This window comes from Carex rostrata, chromosome 16 (genome assembly GCF_964058835.1).
Source record: "Carex rostrata chromosome 16, lpCarRost1.2, whole genome shotgun sequence".
Classification (NCBI taxonomy): Eukaryota; Viridiplantae; Streptophyta; class Magnoliopsida; order Poales; family Cyperaceae; genus Carex; species Carex rostrata.
In genome coordinates this window covers 4,610,911-4,631,417 of record NC_135933.1, presented here as the reverse complement: position 1 = coordinate 4,631,417, position 20,507 = coordinate 4,610,911, and the positions used below count along the sequence as shown (strand labels likewise).

Below are 20,507 nucleotides of genomic sequence, written 5' to 3'. Positions count from 1 at the left end.
CATGTTGTGGTTTATAATATTGTTAAGCTATTTTTAAAGTGTGTAGGAGATTAATTACTAGGGTGAATAGGAGCGCGCCAATTGGTATATATTTTTGCTATTTGGTTCTACTAATTAATTTGGTACATATCTCAATCTCACTGTTTGATATCTATTTTGCTTGGGCTGATGCATGAAGTTTTCCTATTAAAGCCGTGAACTAGTAGTCTAGCAATTTAATTGATTCAATCGGGTTCACACCTCAAATGATCGTGCTATAAAGAATTTGAGCAGTCATAGACTATTTTATCATGTCACTGCAAATTTTGTGTATGCATTTTGCTTTCTAGAACTTGCAGAATGTGCCTTTCAGTGAGCTTGATCGTATCCTTAAAAAGTTCTAACACCATTATGACATAATATTACAAGCATGTACTATATATCCTAACGTTCCAAGCTTAATGATATATTGAAATTTCTTCATGTATAGTGCTTGTTGCCGACAGTTCGCCAGTGTGATTTTACAGGTTTGCTTAGGCATATTACTTTTGTATTCTAAATGTTATTTTTTGTTGATTACTTTTTACATGTTAAGTTCATGAATTAGATGTCTATTAATTGACAAATTACTAGGAATGGTTTTGGACAATAAACAATTCTAATTGCATGTGTATTAATTATTGCATGCATATATAGTTCTAATATTTTTGTTTGGAAAAATACGTAATACATTTTTATGGATCTTTTAAGTATATCTCTAATAATTTCCATACATTCAACGGTCATGGTACATATATATATTTGAAAAATATTATTTAAATTTGAAAAGAGAAATTATAGACGTGTTCTAAATTATTTAGATATGACATGTATATCAAATTTCACTGCAACAAATTAGACACTTTTTGCGAGGGAAAAAACGCATTTATGACGGTCGTTCGTCGCAAAAATAAAAAGCTGAACAATGAGAGTAATCCGTCGCAAAAAAGTCATTTTTTTATCCTCGCGAAAAGTGTCTCATTCTTGTTGTGAATTGAGTCAAATCGAAATTTAGTCAATTAATCAGTAATTCCTCATAAAAATGTTTAAATTTACCGTTAACAAATTTAAATTGTTTGATGGAAGCTAAATGTATTCCAAATAAATTATGTTTGATACATGCTCTATCTAATTAATTGGAATATATCTACAATTATTATTTTTAATTTCAATAATATTTTTCAAATATTTTGTATATATCATAAAAGTTCATTGTACCGTGATAAACTGATAATTGAATGTGTGATCACAAAATTATCCATTTTATATTTTACAAAATTCTAGATAGACAAAATTTTCTTTCTATAATGAGATTTAAATATGGTAGGGACCTGCATATTCTCTTTTCATTAACCAAACAAGGTAGCTTGGAAGAAAGAAAATAATAAATGAAAAGATAAAGTAAATTTATATTTTATAGACAACAACAATTGTCAGTGTCCCCTCAACCATTTTATATATATATCAACCTCGCAACTAGCTATAGGAATCAAAATATGAACTTTTCCAAGCTAGCTTAGCTTAGCTTAGAGTTAGAGAGAGAGAGAGAGAGAGAGAGAGAGAGAGAGAGAGAGAGAGAGACCTAAGCAGCCTCTGCCAGGCTTTCAAAAAGAGAGAGAGAGAACTTTAAAGCTGCTGCTAAGTGTATAACAAATAAAAAGGAAAGATTGTGCGTGTGTGAGAGAGAGAGAGTATATATATGAAGAGGATAGAGGAGCCACCTTTAACTCATGCTGACAATGAAGAATTCCTTAGGATGCTCAGGGAGAGAAAAGAAAGGTTAATGATTAGCCTTTCAATTCAGATATTTTGCAGGGTTTTTTAATGATACTAATCAAAATATATTGTTACTTACATAATAATGTACATATTCATATTTATTAGCACTCGCTAAAATGGCGATAACGATGACAATATATCGTATATTTTTAATTATTTTTGAAAATGGATATAGGATGGGTGTTGGAGCAACACAAGTGGAACTTCTGTTTGAGAATTTGACAGTCGAGGCAGAAATGCAAACTGGTCGACAAGATCTTCCGACTTTGCTAAATGCTACTCTTAATGGTGTTGAGGTAGGTGTAAATTATATTTTGTATTTTGTTTCTTGTTCTTCACAAATTTGTTCTTTTCTTTCTATAATATATATATATATATATATATACAGAGAGAGAGAGAGAGTAAGGCTTGGGAAAAAGTTCTAGAATTATTGTACCCAAAGGTCGAGAGTTCGATTCCCTCTCACGACTTCGCAGCTTCTACGAAGGTTTTCAAAAAAAAAAAAAGAGTAAGGCTTGGGTGCTATGGATAGCATAAGGACATCCGTGCTACGGTCTTAAAAACATATCAAATAAACTCCAAACTTCGATTTAAGTAGCTTAATAAATTTTTTATATAATAATATTGTAGAATACTAATTTTTACTATTTTTTATGATTTATGAAAGATGACAAAACATAGCCTAAAATATTGATAATTTTTTTATTTATTTTTAGGCCATCTTTCATAAATCATAAAAAATAGTAAAAAAATTCCAAAAATAGTAAAAAATAGTATTCTACAAGCTTATTATATAACTAATTTATTGAGCTACTTAAATCGAAGTTCAAAGTTTATACGATATGTTTTTGAGGTCGTAGCACGGATGTCCCTATGCTATCCATAGCTAGGGGTGAGTAAATCGCTCATAACTCGTGAGCCGCTCATAACTCGCTCATTAAAAGCTCATCTAAACTCGCTCATTTATCCGCTCATTTAAACTCGCTCATTAACAACTCGCTCATTTATTTAATGAGCGAGCATGAGCATGACCCAACTCGCTCATAACTCGCTCATTAAGAATTTGCCACACCTAATCCCTGTCACATTTAATCCTATGTAATTCTGTATAACATCAACCTTGCCTCATTAAAATTGATAGATAGTGAGCATAGTTTCATATTTAATTATGTGTAATATAATGAGTACAATGTAACATTTAATCCTGTGTAATATACTAATATTCATAGTTTCATATTCATTTTTTTTGTAAATCGGCAGAATCAAAACCTCCGCCAAAAGCCCAAAACAAGTAATAGTCATAACAACTCACTCATTTAAATGAATTATAACAATCTGTTGGATTTTATTACAATGACTTTTAACAAATTTTGTTATGCGTGGACACACTATATAATTTTGTTATGAGTCATAAGTCATAACTCGTGAGCCGCTCATAACTCGCTCATTAAAAGCTCGCTCATTTACAACTCGCTCATTTATCCGCTCATTTAAACTCGCTCATTAACAACTCGCTCATTTACTTAATGAGCGAGCATGAGCATACCCTAACTCGCTCATGCTCGCTCATTAATCACCCCTATCCATAGCACCCAAGCCTTACTCATATATATATATATATATATATATGAGTAAGGCTTGGGTGCTATGGATAGCATAGAGGGCTACGGTGCTATGACTCAATATTTGAGTTTTCAAAATCTTAACGGTCAATCCGAACCGTTCATCTTGTTCTTCATATTAATATGTGTTTGGAGATCAAATTTTACATTTTTTGGAAATTTTTTACTATTTTTTTAGCTAGGTAGAAAATCACTTTATCTAAAAAATTATGCACCATTCAGATATTTGATTTTCTACCAATCTAAAAAAATAGTAAAAAATTTCCAAAAATTATAAAATTTGGTCTCCAAACACATATTAATATGGAGAACAAGATGAACGGTTCGGATCGACCGTTAGAATTTTGAAAACTCGAATATTGAGCCGTAGCACCATAGCCCTCTATGCTATCCATAGCACCCAAGCCTTACTCTCTATATATATATATATATATATGCTATCCATAGCACCCAAGCCTTACCACTACACTAGAGTTCACATGTGTTATATTGTAGATAAATATAGTATTTAACTATTTTTCTCTACAAATTTGATTTAAATTATCTCTCCTCCTTATTAAGGAGCTTAATATTTTCTACTACATAATTTGCTCCCGTTGCTGTGCACGGGCACGATTACTAGTATATATAGTAGTACATAATTTGCTCCTTATTCAATTGAAGGAATTGGTGATAGCTGTAAAGAGAAATAAGGAAACGAATCGCTAGGGATTTATTCAATTTTAATAGTGACAAACTATGTAGCAATTTCTGTGGCGAGTTTATTTTTAACTAAATTTAGACTTCTACACATAAAATAGATGAATTTAATCAAAAGAAGATATATTATGTGATTGAAGGGCTGATATTTAATTTGAAAGTTATTCTTTCAATCTCAGCCATTGACGGATCAGGACAACTATGTGCATATTATAAGAATGGAGATATATATAGGACTTGGCTACGGTGCTATGGGTTGCATAGAGGGCTCCCGTGCTACGGCTCAATATTCGACTTTTCAAAATCAAAACGGTCGATCCGAACCGTTCATCTTGTTCTCCATATTAATATGTGTTTGGAGATCAAATTTTACATTTTTTGAAAAAAATTTACTATTTTTTTAGATTTATTGAAAATTGTTGTTTTTCAGACAAATCTGAACCATAAAAAACAGTGATATTCAATAAATCTAAAAAAATAGTAAAAAATTTCCAAAAAATGTAAAATTTGGTCTCCAAACACATATTAATATGGAGAACAAGATTAACGACTCGGATCGACCATTAGGATTTTAAAAAGTTGAATATTGAGCCGTAGCACGGGAGGCCTCTATGCAACCCATAGCATATTAGCCAAATCCTATATATATATATATATGGATATCAACTTGAACAGTTCGAATTGACATTTTGAACTTTAAAATCACAAAATATGAGAGTGAAGTAAAACACTCGTTTTACTTCACAAAGCACCGTAGCTCAACTCTATATATATATTTGATCACATGGAACACACACACACACACACAAGTACAAAGATCTATATATATATGTTGCTTATGCATGAGCATCTCGGATTTTGATGAGCTTTGATTAATACAAGTTTCTGCATTTTAACTCTATGCTACTATCAATAACTAGCTTTTGATTTAGTGGTAAGGGCATATGATCTTTGTGTGGAAAGTCATGAGTTCGAAATCTAAATGAGAAAAATCATTTATTGTAGTAACAAAAGTATAAAATTTGAAGGCTCAATCTTCATCTTTCTTTAAAAAAAAAAGAAAAAAGAAAATAAACTCTATGCTACGACTGAAAAGGTACGTTGACATTGTTACATATAATTAATTCAACTATTTGATATACTAAAACTTATATTTCGACTTAATTCTTCTAACACATTAAATTTATTTCAAGTCAAATATTATATTGCTGTATAAGAAATGATTTTTTTTTTGAGAAAAGAAGTTCTTAGCTATATCATATGAGGGGAAAAGAAATCTCCATATTGTGAAAATGCAGCTGCGTGAGAAAAAGGTTTCTGGCAACAGGAGGAATATACAGTTTTTTTTACCAAAATTCTTTGTTTTTGCACATCATCTTCTCATTAAGCCATAAACGACCCTTAATCCCGTGTTGCACGTGATTAGGATGCCCAAATTCCTGGCAAATTTCATAACGTCATCTTATTGATCAAACACGACCCTATTACATTAAAGAAGAGCGTACAATCACAATTCTTAACAGTAAAAGAAACCACCTAAAAAAGAACCATTGAAAGAAATTAATTATACCATATGGTGATTGTACAAATATATCGAAACAGCTTCTTAACCCAGCCCATCCAATCTGGATGGGCCGGCCCAACTACATAAGTTGAATAAAAGGTGGTTCTGTTTACATAGCAGGCGCGACCGTGTGAGGAAGAGAGAGAGAGAGAGAGAGAGAGAGAGAGATGAAGCCAAGAAAAGGGATTAAGAGAGAGGGCTGGATTATTGAACTCCAATATTGTAGATTGTTATTACTTGGCAAGGGTCGTGATAACCTTCTCCTATCTCACGGTATGGGTGTACGTTAACTTTAAATGTCAGTAGGCGTGTCATGTTTAACGCACACAAGGTGTTCGGTGGAATGCCCGGCTCATGGTTTTATATATTTATTGCGACCAAACTGTGGACTGGGGTTGGGGGTGGGATCATAGGGGGAAATAGGGCGGTAATTGTTAATGGTATCTTGTTTTTGGTGCTTCTAAGTTCTGATAATTGTCACCTTCAGAAACAAATAATCTATTGTGAAAATGGGAACTTTTTCTTTTTGGAAAAAGATGAAAAAGGAAAAACAACGAAATATAACTGGTAAGACTTTCTTAGACATCTATTGTTTGCGAAAATCAGGGTTGGATGCATGTGCAATGAAGAAATGATATCCTCTGTGGAGTTTTTCCGTGCGGAGCTTTTAATCTGGCCCGTTCGTTTCGGATCGGACGGACCGGATAAAAAGTTCCGCAAATTTTTTTTTTTTAAATTCGGGCAAGATCTGATCTGGTCCGTCCGATCCGAAACGAACGGACCAGATTAAAAGCTCCGCACGGAAAAACTCTGCAGAGGATACGCTTCCGTGCAATGAATGGGGGTCAAATTTGTCAATTGACCCCCCCCCCCCCCCCCCCCCCCCAATTCTCAGCATGAAAATTTTATATGATTGACCCCATTCATGTTTGAACCCCCATAATTCTAAAGTCTGGCACTTGCCCCTGGCAAAGATACTTTCCTTTTTCCTATCTCTAACTACCTCTTGAGATGTAGACCTGACAATGTGCAAATACATGAGAAAAAGAAAGAAATTGTAACATAAAGTGGAAGACACTTTATCAAGCAGATGGTCTGCATGCTTTGTCCCAACATGATATAAAAGACAGAGAACAAAGATCCTTTAATTTGTCCCGGGCTGAATCCATTCTGAAGTCTGCTTTAGAAAAATGAGAATTTAAGAGGAAAAGGAATTGTCTAAGTTAATACTAAGGAGATCTTTACCTGTTCATTATTAAAGAAATGGCTTCAATTTTTTTGGAGCTTTATAACAAATAGAATAGGTGTTAGTACTAGAGAGCCTTCCTTTCTTCAAAAGAGAAAATAAAGCAAAAGCCTTCGTCAAAGACTGCTATTAAAGAAGCTAGACATTGTTGCAACTGTATTGATTACCAAAAGACACCATGACAAAATAATACCTTAAATCAGAGAAAAGTATGAAGCATATATCTGGAGTTGGTACTAGTTACTGAAAATGTTGTATGTTTAACTGATATCCCTTCTAGATTAAACAAGCAGATGCCTCTTAAGACACTGTGCAAATTTTTTAAAAAGTAGCATAAATGGAAATAATTTGTTGAAATTTACTAATGTTTAGATGGATCGGTTTTATCTGCTTTGGTGCATTCATAAAACTTTAGTTTTCATATTATCAAAGTCAAAACTCAAAAGATGCTTTGCAATTATGTTCACAGGAGATAGTAAAGTTGTCTTGTTTGTGTGCCAAAAAGAAAAAGCCCATCAGAATTTTGAATGAATTAAGCGGAATAATAAGACCATCGAGGTAATGTTCAATCAGACTATTCTGTAAATTCTTTAATTGCAAATTGTTATGTCAAAGCACATTTCTCTCGACTTATAGAAGGAGGCACATCATAACCAACAATTCTCTAATGTAATTAATTTCAAAACTATTTTTAAATTAGGTTGACACTTGTGCTTGGACCTCCAGGGTCGGGAAAGTCAACATTTCTACGAGCGTTGTCAGGAAACCTCTGCTCTACTCTGAAAGTATGCAGTAAACAAGTTTTTGTTTCTTTTATCTTTTTTAATTAACAAGTTTTACTTTTAGTTGATAGTTGAACATTTATTTTCTTTATTGACGAAATTAGTCAAAAGGAAAGATCATGTACAATGGAGAAGAGCTCGATTCATCAATGCCTCAACACATGAAAGCTTATGTCAGTCAGTTTGATTTGCATCATCCTGAGATAACTGTTAGAGAGACTCTTAATTTCTCTTGTCATTTATTGGAAACAAATAATGCATTTGGTAAGTTTCCTTTCTTTGTTTCTTTTACTTTTGAGGCACTTATGCCACTGGTTCCTTTCTTTAGTTTTGGAAATCATTACATCATATACTAAATAAGCATATCGATCATGACATGGTATTGTCCTACAGTAACTCAAACAAAATTTCTGAAAGCAAACCCAAGAAAATCAGTCCAAACCCTAAGTTTCAGTCCATAACAGTACAAAACCATACAAAATCCTAGATTTCAGTCCATTATGTCACCTGCTTCTTACTTGTTCCTCCAATATAACCCAATAAAATAGAAGTATCAAGGAACACTCTCTTTATTTTTCTGCCCTTAATTTCTGCACAATTTGCCAGTGCATCCATACTGTCACTATTCCCCTGATTGGGTTTTGGAAGATCAGATTTTAAGTCTGCTTTCTTTATATGTTAATAAAATTGCTTTTGCCTACAACATAACAATGCAAAACTAACTTTTCTTAACTCAGCATACCCTTTTGTTTCTAATATAACATTTTTCAATACTGCATTCTTTTGTTTGGCACAATACCTTTGTTTGACCCACTTTCAATTACTTTCATTCCAATGAGCATAGCTTTGCAATCCTTCTGTAGGTTTTTTATGCAGTAAATGGCAATTATTAATTTGTTCAAAATTTTAAAAGTTTCCTTTTTCTTGATCTAAGTCCTTTCAGAAGGGCAAGGTCCGGCATCCAAAGATGTTAGAATTCCCCTTATTCTACACCCTAATGCTTCCTAACTACTCTCTAATCTCTGGAATTCTCTATAATTCTCCTTGCCCCTTGTGCCTTGCGTGATTTGAACCCGTTCCCTGAGAACGACAGTGGCACTGACCATCTGGACACCTTGTTCTGTTCAAAATTTATGTTAAATAATGATTTTTTTAGATTTCACTATAATTTAAAAGTGACCAAGTTAGTATTTCAATTTGGTTGTGTGTCCTAAAGCAAAAAGTACAGTATAATATGCTAAAGCAACTGCTTGATATCATTTTTCTCATCTTCAAGAACATGGCATGATTTGCAAAATTGTAGAAATGTTGGGAGAAAGAATTGGAAGGAACAAGGCTGCGATCAACAAAATGGACTTAGAATTTGATACTTTTGTGAAGGTAAAGTTAAACTTCAACGGTTTCTATATTCATTCAAATTTTGTTGCTTCACATTATTAGTTTGCTTCAAATCTGAACTTTTGTGGTCTCTAGGCAACCACATGTGGAGATGGAAGCAACCTTACCACAAACTATATCATCAAGGTTTTATCTTTTGCCACATAGTACTTTGGATACTTCAACATTTTCTTTTAAAAATCAGAGGAGACTTTCATGTGCAGATCCTTGGATTAAGCGAATGTGCTGATATAATAGTAGGAGATGAACTTAGAAGAGGAATTTCAGGAGGTCAAAAGAAGAGACTCACAATTGGTATGCACAACCATAATTGTTATTTCCTATTTGAGTTAAAAATGGAAGCAATTTCTTTTTAATTGCATGATATATGATTATTTTCTTATTCATTTTTTTTTTGTGTGAGTTGTAGGTGAGATGCTTGTTGGTCTGGCAAGGTGTTTCTTTATGGACGACATATCAACTGGCCTAGACAGCTCAACGACATTTGAAATAATAAATTTTTTAAAACAAATGGCACAATTGATGGATTTAACTATGGTTGTCTCCTTGCTTCAACCACCTCCGGAGACATTTGAATTGTTTGATGATATTATACTGCTATGTGAGGGTCAAATTATATATCAAGGTCCTCGTGAAAATGCCACAGAATTTTTTTATTCCATTGGTCTTAAATGTCCAAAGAGAAAAAATGTAGCTGATTTTCTTCAAGAGGTACTTTATCAAATAACTGCATCAATACAATTTATTTAAAGATTAAGGAAAGGTTTATTGCCATCTTGTCTCAGTATAAGCTCCAACTTAAATAACATTACAACTTGAACTGGTACAATTGTTGTCCCTATAACTGAAATCCTTTTTGAGCCTAGGATATTGTTCTCTTGAACTTGAGTAACATGCTCTAACAATTGATAGGTTACTTCAAAAATGGATCAAGAACAATATTGGGCCAGGAACCCCAGCGAGTACCACTATCATTCAACCAAAAAGTTGGCTGAATCTTTCCAATCCTTCCATATTGGCCGAATGATCCAAAACCAAAGCAACAACAGAAAGACCACCAATTCTTCAACCAAATCAATCAAAACTGGGCGAATCTCAAAATGGGAAATCTTCAAGGCATGTTTTTCAAGAGAACTACTACTACTAAAGCGAAACTCACCTTTGCATATTTTCAAAACAATACAAATTTCTTTTGTTGCATTTGTGATAACAACACTGTTTCTGCGAACAAGGATGAAGCATCAAACTGTGATGGATGGAAACATATATCTTGGGGCTTTGTTCATAGGCATTATGGTTGTGAATTTTAATGGAATGACTGAAATGGCCATGACAATAAAACGACTGCCAATTATCTACAAGCAAAGGGATTTGTTGAACTTACCTAGTTGGGCGGTCCTTTCTTCAATCTCTATTTTGAGCATACCAATTTCGCTACTTGAGACGAGTATATGGACTGGCTTGACCCATTATGGTATTGGTTTTGCGCCTTCACCCACCAGGTATATTATTTTTGCTCCACTTGGTACCATCATAATGCATACTAGTAGTAATTATATGTATGATAACTCATTAAAAATCACATACAAATCCTATTACTGATGATAAATAATTTGTTATTTTTAATTATTTCCTTTAGGTTTTTTTGTCACTTGGTGGTTCTTATTGCAATGCATCAAATGTCACTGAGTCTATACCGGTTCATTGCCACAGTTGGAAGAACCCAAGTTGTGACCAATGTAATCAGCACTTCTTCTCTTGTTCTCATTGTCATACTTGGAGGTTTCTTAATTGGAAGAGGTACTAGAAGTTATCTCTAAAGCCACATACATTTTAAATGACTTGTAACAGAACCTAAAGATATGCACAAAATGTCAACTTGTAATAATTAAGTTGTAGAAATGCAGTTTGATCACCTTTTCAGGAAAATAAGTATCAAGATAGTGGCACTGCACTTAATATACAAATTATTACTGTAACCAAGGACAATATTAGTAATTACTTGTAAAACAAAGAAGGCAACAGTTATATGATGGAGCTAACAGTAGACTCATTTTGGAGTTTCCTACAGAATGAGCACACCACTTTCACTTTTATTATAAAAATCAAAGAGTTCTTTTTGCAATTTCGGAACTTAGAGGAGTTTTTATATTTTCTTAATGTCCTTTTCTTTCATTCAGACGACTTGCAACCATGGTTGCGATGGGCTTACTGGATATCTCCATTTTCATACTCACTGAATGCCATTGCACTTAATGAATTTCTCGACAACCGATGGTCTACAGTAAGCCAAACTTAATTGTGAATTCTGAATAATTTGCTAAAATTAGGGGGCTGATAGCATTTTATGTAAAAAAATTCACAAACTTGGCCTAGTCATGAAAGATGTTCTGTTGAAAAAGAATATGTCTATATTATGACCAACAGATGTACTATCAAATAACCTATACTTGATCATAAGGAGCATAAGCACTAACCAAATTATACTTGTAACAGTTCGGTAATTGTATGTACCAGTTCATATTCCAGAAAAACTTGTGTGTACGAAATTTTTTATTTAATGTATCTTATGCTTTGACAGGAATTTCATTATGGAAATATGAAAGCTGACACAGTAGGCAAGGCTGTGCTTGAATTTAGAGGCTTGTTTACAGAATGGCACTGGTTTTGGATTTCTGTCATTGCCTTGTTCGGTTTCTCTCTCGTTTTCAATATTCTCAGCATCTTTGCATTGGAAATTTTCAATCGTATGTCTCTTTGTTCTTGATTTTCTCCTTGTATAGTTTTATTTACCTATTTGTTTTGTTTAATTAGAATTGGATTAATGAAATGTGGAATGCTGTGAAGAAAACAAGGCATGGTGCCATTTTATCATTTAATTTTGATCTACTGCCATTTCTTATTCTAATCTTAGTGATTTGTTGTATGCAGCCCCATACAAGAGACAAGCCATTAAACGAAAGAACGAAATGCAGGAGATCGAACTTGCTTCTTGTAAAAATGGGTTGGCTCCACATCAGCAAGTTGTTTTCCCATTTCAACCCCTAACGATCGTGTTCAAGCATATTAGTTATTTTGTCGATATGCCTAAGGTAAAGAATTAATTGCTGCTTTTCAGTGCCAGCCAAGATATGCATTTTAAAATCTATTTTCTATAGGAAATGGAAAAATATGGAGTGACTGAGAAAAGACTTCAACTCTTGCAAGATATCAGTGGTGCATTTCGGCCTGGTGTGTTAACTGCATTAATGGGAGTCACTGGGGCTGGTAAAACCACACTATTAGATGTTTTGGCTGGAAGGAAAACCGGAGGCTATATTGAAGGTACCATTAGCATAGAAGGCTTCCTGAAGAAGCAAGAGACTTTCTCACGGGTTTCGGGTTATTGTGAACAAACGGATATCCATTCCCCGTTTGTAACCGTCTATGAGAGTTTGCAGTATTCTGCATGGCTTCGGCTCCCATCTAATGTCAAGCCTCAAGAAAGATATGTAAGTGACTTCTGATAGTGAAATGACATTTGTGGGACTATTAGACTCATAGAAACAGGGAAAGATGATACTTGTTCATCCAATTAATATTGGAGTTTAATTAACCATTTCCTGCTTTATATGTGTGTCTTAATAAAGCTACAATATTGATGTGATATAGCATGCCAGCTTATTATGCATTGTAGCTCATTCCTGATCTAGTTTACTTTATGTACATTTTATGCATCATGGCAGCTTTTTTATTTACTGCCTTCAATCATTAATACTTATTTCTCCTCTTCTTAGGGAGTTCTTTTGACCCAATAAGATAAGGTAGGCCAAAAGCCTATCTGATATAAAATGCAACAGTTGAGGTGGGGGCTGAATCTTATCATTAACTTACTCTATTTGACAATAATAATGTCATTTAATCTGCATCTCTCTCTTGCAGATAATTATAGAAGAAGTGATGGTGTTAGTAGAGCTATCAAACCTGAGAAACGCAATGGTGGGTGTGCCAGGACAAAATGGCCTTTCAGCTGAACAGAGAAAAAGGCTAACTATAGCAGTTGAATTGATATCTAGCCCTTCAATTATATTCATGGATGAGCCGACATCCGGCCTTGATGCACGTGCTGCAGCCATTGTCATGAGAGCGGTAAGAAAGACTGTTGACACAGGCCGAACTGTTGTCTGTACCATTCATCAGCCCAGCATAGAGATTTTTGAAGCTTTTGATGAGGTAAGAAGTTTTCAAAATGTCTTTTTTTTTTTTTTTTTTTAAATTTGGGGTTTACGAGTTCACCAGTGCCTATGAAGTTGATTCTGGTATGAGACCTGAGGATTGCAGTGCAGGTATCCCATACAATGCGTGTATTGTACCAAGGAGCACAAGAATTGGTGCAATTGTTTATTCTGCAAGACTAGTGAAGGAAAAACGTGATATGACTAACATGTCGTGACATAGTCATGTCATGTCATGACACGTGACCAAATTTATTTTTTTCACTTGACGTGACTTAGTCATGTCATGCCACTCGTGACGTGACTGATTACGTTTAATTATTTTTTCAGGTTCTAAATTAGTCATAGGAAAAAACAAAAAAGATACTAAAAAATAAGAAACTATCAAAATAAATTTAAATAAATAAACAATGTTGGAAAAATTGGCCGCGTGGCTTGATGTGACCGGATCAGTTCATGTGTCGTGCCATTTGTTATCAAAGGAGACGCATCACGCGACACGCGAGTCACGTCCAACACGCATGGCGTTTCATTTTTTTTTAATTGGAAATCTAGATTTCATATAAATTTTCAATTCAAAATTTTTTATCGCTGATTTTTTATTATCTTGATTATATTCCTGACTTTCAAGATAATCAAAAACTTTTTTATTAGAATCAATTTGATAAGGACAATGAATACCACCAAGGTTCAACAATTGACTTGGAATTGGACATTCCATATAACAAAATAACCTATAACTCAATTGATGATTTCTCCTATTCATTAGACTTTCCCTGGTTCCATATAGGTCATCAAAAGGATCTAGGACAACTCACCAAATCAAAATATTTCTAGTTTTATTATCAAAATATTGCCATGAAACAATGCTACTAATTTCCTTCAGTATGCAACACAGCAACCAAACTAAATTTCTAATTTTACATTTATGCAGTTGATGTTGATGAAAAGGGGAGGTCAGCTTATCTACAGCGGCTCTTTGGGCCCATTTTCAAGCAACATGATACAATACTTTGAGGTAATATGTTTGATTGAATAACTTTTAATTGATATTTACATTTAAATATTCCTTAGATGGAAATTGACAGTTTATGCTGAGTATAAACTTAAAATCAAGATTTGGCATGTAGTCTATACCAGGAGTCCCAAAAATAAAAGAAGACCAGAACCCGGCTGGTTGGATGCTTAATGTTTCTTCACAAACAATGGAATACATGATGGGAGTCGATTATGCTGAGATTTTTCGAAATTCCTCACTCTTCAAGTACACTTCTATTTTTTTTACAGAGCATAGAACTTTCATTTAAAAAACTTAAACCTAAAAGACTACTATAGCATTTAATGTTATAATATTTGGACAGGGACAACATGTCTTTAATTGAAGAATTGGACCAACCAAAGCCAGGTAATGTAGATCTCCATTTTCCAAAGGGATATTGGCAGGGTTTCAGATCTCAATGCCTTGCATGTCTATGGAAGCAACATTGTACATATTGGAAGAATCCAGATCATAATGTTGTTCGATTTTTTAATGTCTTTATTATGGCACTTATGCTTGGCACTGTATTCTGGCAAATTGGCTCCAACATGTAAGTTGAAATTCTAATTGATCCCAATTAATCTGCAATTCTGCCTTAATATAACCACAGTTTTCCACACCTAAGTAATCCTAATTGAACCCAAAAACAATCATTGTCCATCAATTATGCACATTTTATCAAAATAAGCAAAGAGAAGCCAGTCTAATATTGAATGGTACGTCTGATTGGTAATGTATATCTAGATTATTTTGCTTTTCTGCTAACTATATATGTGACAGGCCTTATTTGTAATCAAAACTTTGTCTAGATCAACCCTCAGCTAATCAACTATTCCACAATTTAGGCCTCAACAAACTTCTTTTACCATCAATATGCTCTTAGTTGTGCAATCGAATCTCAGTGCAACCCATCTTCACTAATATGTTGTTCTGCCAAGTGAATGCCAACACCTGGTTTACTAATTTATTTGTCTTAGTTAAACTAATATATTTTAATAAATCTGAGAAACAGAACAACTGAGCAAGACGTGTTTAACATAGTGGGAGTTGCCTATGGATCATCATTATTTATGGGGTTTGCAAATGCTGCCATCATGCAGCCTGTTATTGCAATGGAGAGAGCTGTTTTTTATAGAGAGAGATCAGCTGGCATGTACTCTTCCATGCCATATGCTATTGCTCAGGTATCAAATATTCCGATGAAGTTTGGCAATATAAAAAAAAGATTTTTTTTCTCATTTTGAAACATCTTAACATGGATGAATTAACAGTTCTTCTTTTATTTTATTTCCTTAAACAGATGGTGATAGAAGTACCATACATGATGGTCACAGTGTTTATTTTCTGTCCTATAATTTATCCAATGGTCGGTTTTCAATTCACAGTGGTGAAATTTCTCTGGTTCATACTTTTCACAACCCTGAGTTTCATGTACTACACGCTTTATGGAATGATGTGTGTTGGTCTGACGCCAAACATAGAAATAGCAGGAGGTCTAGCATTTTTTGTTTTCATTTTGTGGAATGTCTTCTCTGGATTTATCATTTCCATAAAGGTAAACTTCTGACCATTTTTAGTGTATAATGATAATAGCGAGTTCGTCAGATAATGATCTGATGGGTCTTTCCAGAAAAATGAATTGTTTGTAGATCAATATCCTTGTTAAATTTCCAAAATACCTGAACAATATATTTTCCAAACTTTCTCTTTTCCCAGATCCTCTTAGCAAATGAACTAGCAAGCTATGGGAAGCAAACTCATTGTTCCAAAAATTGAGCGTATTTAGGATTTACGGTTTAGGATTATGTTCAATTTGGTATAATTGATTAGCTTGATTATGAAGTAATGAGATATGAATCTAGAAACTACATCTGAATTTATTTGAAAAATAAGCCCTTAATTAGATAAAAGATATGATCAAAATTTTGCCTGTACAGATGATGCCAATTTGGTGGAGGTGGCTATATTGGGCAGATCCTGGTGCATGGACAGTATACGGCCTCATATTTTCTCAGTTAGGTGATAGAGCAGAATTAATAAAAGTGCCTCCAGGGCCCGACAAACCAGTAAAAGAGTTCATTAGGGATTATCTTGGGTTACAAGATAACTACTTCAATCTAATCATAGCCCTTCACGTTGTAGCAATTCTGCTCTTCGGATTTATTTATTGTCTTTGCATCAAGTATCTGAATTTCCAAAGGCGGTGAGTGTTCTAAAACAGTTTGAAAATAGTAAACTGATGTAAATTTGTATTTGTTTTCTATACTGGTCTACAAATCACTTGCACATGGATTATGAATATGTAAGTAGAGTTTGTTGAAGATTTTAATTTTATTTTAAGAAGATATGATTTTTGCCAGAACATTCATTCTGATTCGATGTTACAACTTAAATTCTAATCTTATCTTCAAATTGCAGTAGGGTTTCAAGAAGTCGCAACCTAAAATGCCTATCGATATGCTTTAATAGCACCGTTTAGTAGCGAGATAATTTGAGCATAATCACAAATTAGTCCATTCCCTGAGAAAACTGTGATGCAACTGTTGTTTGGAAGTAAGAAAGTTAGCACTTCCAAACTGTCACGACCTCAAGCTTACAAGCAATCTTAGATCAATAGAAATAGAGAAGAACATATAGATTTGAAGAACTTAGCTCAATTTTGAGTTATTAAGCAAGATACTATGGCTATCGCCTATTTGGGAAATAAGAGAAATTACAATAGAAGGTTCCAAAACATGAAAAAACAAAATGACAGATGCAATCCCTTTTTATAGGCGATGCAGTTAGAAAAGAAATTATTTAATTTGTTGAAGAAAGATACTAATCACTCTGAGACGGCCACATCAGCTAGGGACCTCTCTCGTGCAATCGGTGATCCAACAAACTCCTCAACGGTTTGTTCTACCTCCTCTCCATTTGAGACACGCTCCTTTGCCTTTTTTTTCTTCATTACTAGGCCCTTTTGCGCAGGATAATTCCTCACAGGTGTCTTCCTGACCAATATTTGGGTTGGGGTCCAACAACAGCAACTCATCTTTCTTTAAATCACTGCCCTCCTTGCTGCCCTTGCTGCCCAACTCCCCTTTCTCTTTATTCTGGTCCTTGACCAAGTCAAAATTAGCAGCTAAAACTCCCAATTCACCTTCCGCTCCTGACATTCCCCCTTCAAACTTTTCTCGACCTCGAGAATAAACTCTGGAAATCTCATCTCAATCTCTTTATAATCCTCCCACGTCGCTTCCTCCACGCTTTGGTTCATCCAATGGACAAGAAGTTGAACCTCCGCTGCATTCTTTTTCTTAACCATTCTCCGAGCAAGGATAGCTAGTGGTTTCAACTGTATCACCCCTGTTGGGCTGATTAATGGGAGTGTTGGAGAGATTGCTTGCTTATCACCTACTCGTGCTTTGAGTTGTGATACATGAAAGACGAGATGGATTAGGGAACCTGTTGGTAAATTCAAGCGGTACGACATTGTACCGACTCTCTGCAATACTTCATATGGGCCACAATACCTAGCACTGAGCTTCTGATTCCTCACTCCAGACACCGATACCTGTCGGTAAGGCTGTAATTTCAGATAAACCCAATCCCTTTCTCGGAATTTTCGTTCACTCCTATTCTTGTCAGCGAACTGCTTGGTTCTGGCTTGAGCTTTTTGCAAATTAGCCTTCAATTGTCTCAAAGTTTCCTGCCTATCCTTCAATATTGAGTTAACTGCCTCCACTTGACTCTTAGGAATACTCCCTAAACCCAGCTGAGGTGGTTCATACCCATACAAGGCTTGAAAAGGGGACATTTTCAGGGCACTGTGATAGGTTGTGTTGTACCACCACTCAGCTAGTGTCAAATACTTCATCCAGCTCTTTTGCTTCTCGTATACCATGCATCTTAGATATGTTTCCAAGCATTGGTTCACACGTTCAGTCTGCCCATCTGATTGTGGATGATAGGCAGTGCTCGTGTTGAGTTTCACCTCCAACTTCTCCATTAACTCTTGCCAGAATTTGCTGGTAAAAACTGGGTCTCGGTCTGACACCACATCTTTAGGCAACCCATGTAATTTGTACACATTATCCAAGAATACTTGAGCAACATCTGAGGACTTAAATGGGTGTGACAAGGGTATAAAGTGTGCATATTTGGTAAATCTATCAACAATCACCAAAATGACCTCCTTCCCTTCTGACTTTGGTAAACCCGTTATAAAATCCATTCCAACACTACTCCAAGCTTCATTGGGTATGGGTAGAGGTTTGAGTAACCCTGGACTTGCAATCTTTTCTGTTTTGTTTATTTGACATACTTCACAGTGACTGACAAAGTGGTGTATGTCACCTTTTAAGTTTGGCCAATAAAAAGACTTTTTTACCCTTTGGTAAGTGGCTGTTATTCCCGAGTGTCCCCCCAAATTGGAAGCATGTAATTCTTTGATAATTACATAATCTGCTGATGTTGAGTAAGGTGGTTGTGATCTTCATTGTTGCTGCTTGCTTCCTCAAGTTTGCTTTTCAGACCTTGCACCCATTCATCACCCTCATAGCTACTGTGTACATCCTGGACCCACTGTGGTATCAATTCAGTGATTGCCATTAGCTCCATAGTCTCAACTTCTTCTACTCCTTCTCTCCTTGACAAGGCATCAGCCACCCTATTTTCAACTCCCTTTTTATACTCAATCACATAGTCTAGCCCCATTAATCTACTCAGCCCTTTATGCTGACTTGCAGTGTTAATCTTTTGCTCCAAAAGGTACTTCAAACTAATATGATCAGTTTTAATGACAAATTTGCCCCCAAGCAAATAATGTCTCCACTTGGTAATAGCTGTCAAAAGAGCTAAGAATTCCTTCTCATAAGTGGATAACAATTGATTCTTTGGACCCAATTTCTTGCTCAGATAAGCCAAAGGTTTCTTATTTTGCATCAGCACAGCTCCTATACCCTCCTTACTGGCATCAGTTTCAATGGTGAACTGTTGGCTGAAATCTGGCAATGTTAACACTGGTGCCCGCACCATAGCCTCCTTCAATGTATCAAAGGTCAATTGAGCTGCTTCATTCCACTTAAAAGCTCCCTTTTTCAACAGATCTGTCAAAGGTTTTGAGATCAAGCCATAGCCTTTCACAAATTTCCTATAGTAACCTGTCAACTCCAGGAATCCCCTTAGTGCTTTCACATCTCTAGGAATAGGCCAGGTTCTCATAGCTTCAATCTTGCTTAGATCAGTTGCCACTCCTTCTTCAGATATGATATGTCCCAAGTACTCAATTCTAGAAACCCCAAATTCACATTTACTCTTTTTTAAGTACAACTGATGCTGCTTAAGAATCTCAAAGGCCTTCTGCACATGACCTACATGAGACTCATTATCTTTGCTGTAGATGAGGATATCATCAAAGAAAACCAAAATAAATTTTCTCAAAAAAGGTTTAAATATGGTGTTCATCAATGATTGGAAGGTTGCTGGGGCATTTGTGAGTCCAAAGGGCATTACCCTAAACTCATACAATCCTTCATGGGTGTGAAAAGCAGTTTTGGCTACATCCCTCTCATGCATTCTTATCTGGTGATAACCAGATCTCAAGTCCAACTTGGTAAACACAGTGGCTCCCTTCAACTCATCTAGTAGGTCTTCTATAATGGGTATGGGGTACTTGTTTTTTACTGTCTCATTGTTGAGCCTCCTGTAGTCTACACACATTCTCCAGGATTGGTCTTTCTTCTTTACCAAAAGGATGGGTGAGGAGTAATTGCTGGTGGAAGGTTGTATGAAACCTTGTTTGAGTAACTCCTCAACTATCTTCTCAATCTCCAGCTTTTGGTAATATGAGAATCTGTAAGGTCTGAGGCTGATGGGTTTTGAGTCAGGTTTCAGGTGAATTTGATGGTCAATGTCTCTTTTTGGTGGCAGGGTTTTAGGTTTAACAAATAGGTTTTTAAATTTGTTTAGCACTGGCTGCAACAACAGATTCTCTTCCTGTTCTTTCTTCTCTTCCTCTCCATCAATTTTGAACAAATGTGCCATCAGTACCTCACTACCTAGGTCTTTTTCCCTAGTCAAATGAGCAACTCCCTTGCATATGTGTACAGCTGCATTTACCTCTTCTACTTCTAGTTTGACGGGTTTACCCTTGCTTCTCATTT

At 35.1% G+C, this 20,507-nt stretch overlaps 2 protein-coding genes across 3 annotated transcripts in view; one reads left to right on the top strand and one right to left on the bottom strand.

The window, feature by feature from the left end:
- LOC144567835 (rRNA biogenesis RRP36-like protein) overlaps positions 1-20,507 on the bottom strand; it is a 68,255-nt gene that overhangs the window by 810 nt on the left and 46,938 nt on the right. The window lies entirely within an intron of this gene.
- LOC144567833 (ABC transporter G family member 45-like) lies at positions 1,658-16,727 on the top strand. Of its 2 annotated transcripts, XM_078318010.1 has the most exons (22): positions 1,658-1,797; positions 1,973-2,093; positions 7,398-7,486; positions 7,629-7,713; positions 7,815-7,974; positions 9,014-9,090; positions 9,184-9,234; positions 9,312-9,402; positions 9,518-9,819; positions 10,021-10,610; positions 10,748-10,908; positions 11,289-11,392; positions 11,690-11,855; positions 12,040-12,200; positions 12,267-12,599; positions 13,030-13,320; positions 14,257-14,340; positions 14,453-14,586; positions 14,684-14,911; positions 15,374-15,545; positions 15,662-15,916; positions 16,299-16,727. In XM_078318010.1, the coding sequence occupies exons 1-22, from the start codon at positions 1,718-1,720 to the stop codon at positions 16,566-16,568; spliced, it is 4,005 nt and encodes a 1,334-aa protein (XP_078174136.1). In that variant the 5' UTR covers positions 1,658-1,717; the 3' UTR covers positions 16,569-16,727. The 2 variants fall into 2 exon arrangements, with proteins under 2 accessions (XP_078174136.1, XP_078174137.1); XM_078318011.1 differs by lacking the exons at positions 1,658-1,797; positions 1,973-2,093 and adding an exon at positions 5,815-5,955.

What these genes read in the sequence shown, in the direction of transcription:
- LOC144567833 (XM_078318010.1), top strand. Translation starts at nt 1,718, where the DNA reads ATGAAGAGGATAGAGGAGCCACCTTTAACTCATGCTGACAATGAAGAA. An exon ending in GGAATAATAAGACCATCGAG is followed by an intron (nt 7,487 to 7,628) that starts GTAATGTTCAAT and finishes TTTTTAAATTAG; the next exon opens with GTTGACACTTGTGCTTGGAC. An exon ending in CGAAATTCCTCACTCTTCAA is followed by an intron (nt 14,587 to 14,683) that starts GTACACTTCTAT and finishes ATATTTGGACAG; the next exon opens with GGACAACATGTCTTTAATTG.